This window comes from Oxyura jamaicensis, unplaced genomic scaffold, assembly GCF_011077185.1.
Source record: "Oxyura jamaicensis isolate SHBP4307 breed ruddy duck unplaced genomic scaffold, BPBGC_Ojam_1.0 oxyUn_random_OJ76262, whole genome shotgun sequence".
Taxonomy (NCBI): domain Eukaryota; kingdom Metazoa; phylum Chordata; class Aves; order Anseriformes; family Anatidae; genus Oxyura; species Oxyura jamaicensis.
In genome coordinates, this window is record NW_023311482.1 from 1 (window position 1) to 7126 (window position 7126).

General features: G+C 45.9%; 1 protein-coding gene across 1 annotated transcript; it reads right to left on the bottom strand.

Moving 5' to 3' along the window:
* Window positions 1-6: 6 nt before the first annotated feature.
* LOC118160058 (pancreatic alpha-amylase-like) lies at window positions 7-5158 on the bottom strand. The gene is made up of 11 exons (XM_035314591.1): window positions 5117-5158; window positions 4760-4975; window positions 4005-4151; window positions 3604-3801; window positions 2552-2782; window positions 1980-2113; window positions 1770-1892; window positions 1556-1655; window positions 1275-1396; window positions 1041-1166; window positions 7-283 (listed from the first exon to the last, which is right to left on the bottom strand). Exons 1-11 carry the CDS (start codon window positions 5141-5143, stop codon window positions 94-96), a joined length of 1614 nt encoding a protein of 537 aa, XP_035170482.1. The 5' UTR covers window positions 5144-5158; the 3' UTR covers window positions 7-93.
* Window positions 5159-7126: the final 1968 nt, after the last annotated feature.

The following is a 7126-nucleotide window of genomic DNA, read 5'->3' on the forward strand; positions in this document are numbered from 1 at the left end:
GGAGAAGCACAGATTCTTGAACACCGGGGAATCGCAAATGGGGAAAACAGCATACGTACAGACCGACAGGAGAGAAACAAATGCTGATTGAAGTTATAACTTGGCATCAACGTGAATTGCAACAAACGGATCTTCGTCACTGTTACTGATCTGGAAGTTAGCCATTCCATCCCCGGAAACATACACCTGCTTTCCAGTACATTTGTTGTCCTCCTTTTGTCCAGAAATAACATCACAGTAGGTACCAGCAGGCAGACCAGTTTGCAAATTGGTGTTCATGTACCTGTGCAAAAATCAGTGAACGCTGCTTCTCCTTTGTTTTCAAAACAGGTATTTCAAACTGGGTAAAGGAATTCTGAAGCTGATGTTATTGCATGACTTGGAAGGGCAATGTAATGCAAGGGAGTTCTGAGCCTGACCCTGCTTCTCTCCCTGCGCTCTCCTAGCCCCCAAGAACTGGGGTGCCACTGCGTGAATCTAGCTCAGGCTGTAGGGGTTGTTCTCATTGGAAGAAAAGGAGAGGACAAAATCAAAGCATAAAAGAGCTTCACAGCAGGACGCGTGCTGCTAAAGGACGCGTGCTGCTAAAGGACGCGTGCTGCTAAATCCTAATTGTGATGATCGTTCAATCCATTAGGGTTGAACTGGCTCGGACTGGCTTGGATTGGACTGGCAGGTTTGGATGAGGGAAGTGAGAGAGCGCCTTCTCTGCTCAACTTCAGCTCCTACTGCTTACATCCTTGGGCACTGCTCTGTCCACAGCCTCAGCCTTCTCTAATGTGAACTCATATGTGGGTGTACTGGAGATGGCATGATACGTGAGGGAGACCACAGGAATGGGATGCTCAAGAGGTTAACGAGCAATCGCTACATCTTCAGACACTCCACTCAGACACCTCAGCCTTGCTTTCGATATTCTCCATTCACCTGACAGTGCTCTAGCTCAAGGACATCCCCCCTTCCAACACCTGAGCCCTTTCAGCGTTCCGGGTGGGGAGCTATGCTTCTCCTCGGGGATACGGTCTCTCCCACCGACTTACCAGTCGTCGTTATTAAAGACGATGAAGCCTTTATTGCCACGGCCAAAAGCTACTTGATTGCTGCCGTTGTCCCACCAGTTTGAGAAAGGCTGGCCATCTACCACGTTACGGAAGATAACCATGTTCCTGAAAATGCAAGGAATGGCTGTCACTGGAGTTGCAAGAGCTCCACAGCCAAGAGGCTCACGATGCAAAGTCACTGCTTTTACTGCGCTTTGCTCCAGAGTCTCCTACCTTATTTGCCGCCAGCGATGTTCACAAACCCAGCCGTTGCCACAGGTGGTGTCTGCATTGATTGTAACAGACTTTGTTGATCCATCCGAGTTGCTGGGTGGTCCGATCCAGTCGTTGGTATCCTTTTATTGGAAAGAGACATTTGAAAGTTCTTGCTGGAAAACGCAGAGCAAAAAGCGGGATGGATGGAGCATCTAATTTCCACCCACCCGATCGAACACGGGACAGAGAAATCAATTGAGAAGTTTAGCAAACGTGAATCTTCAGCGTTACAAACTTACCTGCCCATTTACAAAATTTCTTGTCCAACGATAACTTGACATCACACGTGTGAACCCATATGGATGAGCCAACATGAAGCCAACGGCCATTTTATAAAGCCTGATGGGCCAAAAGCATAATGAGATGTGGCAAGAGAAAGCGTGCCAGGGAACAAACAGACAAACAAATCAGCAAGAGGAGGAGGCGTCACCCAGACAACCCAGCATTCCTTACCTGGCGTCCCAGAAGGTCAGAATGGAAGCTCCACCAGCCCCGTGGCCCCGCTGGTTGTCATGGTTATCCACAAAGACCAGGGCTCTGTCAGAAGGCACAAAGCCCCAGCCTTCTCCCCAGTTCCTGGACAAAAACACAAAGACTTGAATCTACCCCGCCAAGCTGCGCACCCAGCGTATCCTAGGCAAGCTGGAGGATGGTCGCCCTTACTTTAAGTAGGACATCTTTTCTCCATTCCACTTGCGGATCACTGTCCCCAGTTTTGCACCATATTTGAACTCGGTCACTCGGCCATTTCCAAAGTACTGACTGCCTGTGATCGGCTCGCCGCCCAAGTCAATTACCTAGTACAGGAAGCAGAAGGTAATCATCTGTTCTGGTCCCACAGAGACAAAAAAAAAATGCAGCACACAGCTGGAAGCATTACCTCATGCTTTAGATCGAGAGAAATGCATTGCCCAGCACGTTCATTTCTGCTGGGCGGATCAACCAAAAGTTGGTACAATACAAGATGTAACCGTGTGGAAAGATGGGGCTGTAGAGTTGCCCTAAGTTGCCGCCTACTCCCTCCTAGTTAGTTGACCATTAGAAATCCCGACATAGATTTCTTGCATTTCTGAAGGGCAGTTATCACTCGCCCACTGGACTGCAGAGCTGCCTTTCCTGGTGTGTAGGAACAGGCCCATGGCATCACTGCCACTCCTCAGGAGGAGGAAGGTAGAAAGGACACAACGACAAAGATAGTCAGAAAGAGAGGCAGAAAGAAAAATCATGGGGATTACCTCTTGGTAAATGAATGGTTTTGTTCCTGAAGGAAACCATTGAGTATTCAGAGTATTCAGCTTGTCCAGAAATGCTTTGATGTCCCCAGGCCACATATGCTTGGCAGCATCAATCCGGAAGCCTGCTACACCAATATCAATGAGGTGATTCATGTACTCTGCAACTTTTGAGCGTACATAGTCCTTGTCCAGGGCCAGATCAAGAAGACCACTCAAGCGACAGTCACGGACCTGTGTAAGGAAAAATGAATAATGTAAAGGAAAAGGAGAAAGGACAAAGGAGGAAGGTAACAGAGAAAGACAAAGGACAAAGGACAAAGGTAAATGGAAGAAAATAAAGGAAAAAGAAAAGGACAAAGGAAAAAGACAATGGATGAAGGACAAAGGAAAAGGAAAATGATATAATGGAAATAAAAGGAAATGGAAAAAGATGAAAGGAATGGCTATGGAGAAAGGAGAAGGGAGGAGGGAGGATGGAGCAAGAAGGAAGGAGGAAAGAGAAGGTGATGAATAGCACTGTGGTCTCACTCCATGCAGCAGCTTATAGAGCAGCTGTCAATAAAATATCACCTCCCCATCTTGATATCATCAGTGCTCAGAATGGAAATTGGCACAGCGTATCATTGCAAAGAAGATGAAGGCTGAACTGTGACACACATTCCACGTACAAAAAGAGAAGCATGTGAAGCCAGGGTAGCATCTTGACTGCTACCAGTTTTCCAGGGGGCACCTTATCAGGCTAAGCTGTGTTTACCAGCCGTAAGGAAGAGCTCACTGGCAGAGCTGAGTGCCTTGAGATCTGTCAATTCAGGCACATACTCCTGTGCATGCCCACATGAAACATGTGGGGCAGGTTTGTGATTTCTCGGTGCCTACAATACTGTGCACCACAAGTACCTTCCCTGAAGAGAAGCCTATGACATTCACCACTGTAGTCAATGGTCACGTGGCGAAGCACTGAATCTGTGGTAAACTACTCCCCTTGTGTGGCCTTATGGTAATCTTTATACAACAGGATAAAAAAAAATCACAGTTTTCCCATAGGAATTTACCTGATACATGTCTCCATAATTCTGGATTTCTCCATTTGAGGTGTGACATTTGCCATCATTGAAATCCCAGCTAGAGTACGGCACTCCTGGAAAACTTTCGCTCCCAGCATTGAAATAGCTTCCACACGTTGAGTGGGTGCCTGAGCCACCCGCAGCCCCACACATTTGGTTGACAACAGCATCCACATAAATGTAAACCTGGAAAAGTAGTGATTGCACTTCAGTATGCTTTGTGGTGCTGGGAAGAGACAGTCAGAGCTTTACTGCATCACTGTTAATTCAACCTTTTCCCCTTTCACTTCATTCTCCATTTATGCCTCATTTGAGGACCGGAGCAGTGACTTCCCTCAGTTGAAACCACACTGCTCGCTGTATCAGTTAAATGTTTTAAAAGCACTTACTCCAACGTTGTTGCATCTGGTCACCATGTCTCTGAATTCATTTTCATTTCCTGATCGAGTGCAAATCTTGTAGCTGATGGGCTGGTATCTTTCCCACCAGGGTCTGTTTGGGTTAGTAATGACAATATTTTCATTTGGAGGAGAAACCTGCAGATGAGATGATGGACCTCAATAAGAAATCAGTAGTTTTTATTTCAAGTCCTAAGTGCAAAACGTGCACCAAGATTAGTCCTGGATCTCCATGAGAGACAGGCTTTGCGCCAGACCCGGTCTGTCTCGCTCGCTCCCTCCCTGCAGCACAAGCTCGGGTCTGCGAGATGTCTGCCTTGTAGACTGGTAACAAGGAAGTTCTCTTTTGTTCCCATGGGCTGCCCACGTCTAGCCTGGGCCTGCTGTCCAAGGACACGCGCATGGGAGGGCTGAAGCCACGGGAACTACTTTTGTCTGGAATAGAGACATCCTTTGGAAAGCCAGAACTCCACACTGAGACACTTGCCTTGGTAAAAAGGGAAATCTTAGCCTTCCAAGAGAAGCCCGTCAGGGGAAAGCTTGCACCTTTGCAGCTGGTCTGCTGGAGAGACACTCTACCCAAGCCGTCAGGATCTCCGGTTGCGCCTAACAGCATTTACTACTTCCATCCCCATGGTCCACACCAAAGTTACTTGGAGCTGGCTGTCTCTGATTCTGGCCTTTTGCGGATTATTAATTAAATGCTACAAAGCACTTTTACTACCTATGGGCAGGAAACAACGTACCTGAACTCCTCCAAATCCATTAGGAGCTAAGTAGCGTTCACACTCAAGAGCAATATCGGCCCAGCGCCATTCGAAGAGATGTACAATAGATGTCCGCCCAGCCTGAGTGTTGGAGTTGTACTGCGCCCCGCAAAGCCCTACGGCTGCGAGGAGAAGGAGGACTTGCATGGTGCCTTCAGCATAAGGCTGTGGTCTCTCCACTGGCCATTTATACTCCTGCAAGATGACAAAGGTCCTATTGCAGCTGACAGATTTCTCAGAGATAAACACTATCAGTTATTGTTTGGCTAGCGATCTGGGTATCACTCTTCCGTTTTGTTTTTTCCTTTAATTGCCCCACAGCTGAAGATAAAATACCTTTTCACAATGTTTATGCCTTATCATAATCCAAGCAGTCTGTGCGCAGTGCACCCAAATTTGGGACTGTATTCTTTCCAGTCATATAAACAAAGGTAATGTATCAGAAGTTAGCCCAGGCGTGACACGTGGACTCTCAAGGGGAGCTCTGGAACATAAAAGGAAAGGAATTAAAAGACAAGTGGAACTCTAATAGCTCTCAGAGAATGAATGAATTCATCAGCATTCAGAGGCATCTAGCGCTCACGATTAATCCCAGCTCACACCTGGCTACCAGACCAGCCACTCTCAGTCAATAGCAGATGCATCACACAACGCGTTGTGAGACTTGAACAGCTGAATCACAGTGGAACTGGAAATTGGCCTTATGGTTTTTTTAGTGTTATTTCACAGTGCCTGCTAGCAAATATTACAGTTTTTCATCACACAGTCATGCAGAGTAACTGTTGCTTACCTGACTTAAAGTGATGAGAGTTTCAAGTACTTTCCTGTGGAGTATCTGTGTAAGCTTTCACCTTTCTTTAAATGACCACGGATTTATCTGAATCAAGGAAGGAAATGCAAAATTAGATGTAAAGAGATAGTGCAGATGAATTTGTGATGTCTGTCATAAAACTGAATTGGAAAGCCGAATGGATCCATTGCCTAAGCCTCTGCTGGCTTTTCCTGCAATTTCCTCTTTCAAAAACCTTCCCGCTTTTTCTTGTGACATGATACGAGGATCTCATTTGGAACTAATATAGAACGTCAAGTTTTTAGTACAACACTTCATGAGTAAGCTGGAGTTGAGCCGATGATAAAACAGCACTGTGAGAATTCAAACAGGCAAACCCAGACCAAGAGAAAATCTCATTACACTTTGTACTTGAACTGCCTCGAGTATGTTCTTTCTAAGCTAGCCATGACGTTCGTGTCAGATACATTCTTGTCTTTCCCAGAATTTGTGTTCAAGGATGAAATGCAAAAGCAGGTTCCATTTGCTCACTTGTTCATTTTCCTATCATAGACTTTACTGGAGGTCTTTTTCAACTACAAAACATGAAATAGAAAATTTCCTTTATTTTAACTAACAGCAATGGCACATTGATTGGTGGGAACTTTGGTTCATTGGTTTCTACCTTCAGTACTGGCAAAGTACAAGACAAATAGTTCCAAATGGGAGCAAGAGGGAATAAGGATTCTAACATCGTAAGTAAAAGGACTAAAATAATGAATTGATTCATTATTCCAAAAATAGCCACCAGCTCCACACACGACCTTGTCTACTCTTCAACAACAAGCAACCAGTGAGTTGATTTCAAATTGTGATTTTGAGGTAGGTGAGAACAAACCTATCTTTCGTCATTATTACCAAGATCAACCCAATGCATCTGAGGTCAAATTTTATAAGACCATTCCCTCTAGGCTTGTATTAAGCTAAAGGTAAGTGATTCAGCTGTTCAGGCCTCACAACACGTTGTGTGATGCATCTGCTATTGACTGAGAGTGGCTGGTCTGGTATTGTGGTCTTGGTTAGTGTGATGTGAGCTGCATAGCCGAGCATTGCTTAGTCCTCTTGATGTTGGCTAAAGCATAGCATAAGATTGTCTCTGTGTTGAAATAGCTCTGCTCCATTTCAGATTCCCTTCCACTGAGATCTCTTGCTTCTTGTGACACAACACTGTAGAGGCTTGGCATGGAAGGACAAGTTCGTGTCACAATCATTAAGGTCAGAAAAGACCTCCCAGATCATCTGGTCCAACCATCTCCCTACCACTAGTATCACCCACTAAACCATGTCCCGTGCACATGTCCAATTTTTCCTTGAACACCCCCAGGGACAGTGACTTCACCACTTCTCTGGAAACTCTTTCCCGTGCCTGACTACTCTTTCTGAGAAGAAATGTCTCCTAATTTCCAACCTGAACCACCCCTGGTGCAACCTGAGGCCATTCCCTCTTGTTGCTAGTAATTTGCAAGAGGAGGCCGGCCCCCAGCTCCCCACACCTTCCTCTCGGGTTGTTGTAGAGA

What these genes read in the sequence shown, in the direction of transcription:
- LOC118160058 (XM_035314591.1), bottom strand. Translation starts at nt 5,143, where the DNA reads ATGATAAGGCATAAACATTGTGAAAAG. An exon ending in ATTATGGAGACATGTATCAG is followed by an intron (nt 2,783 to 3,603) that starts GTAAATTCCTAT and finishes TTCCTTACACAG; the next exon opens with GTCCGTGACTGTCGCTTGAG. An exon ending in AACCATTCATTTACCAAGAG is followed by an intron (nt 2,114 to 2,551) that starts GTAATCCCCATG and finishes TTCCTGTACTAG; the next exon opens with GTAATTGACTTGGGCGGCGA.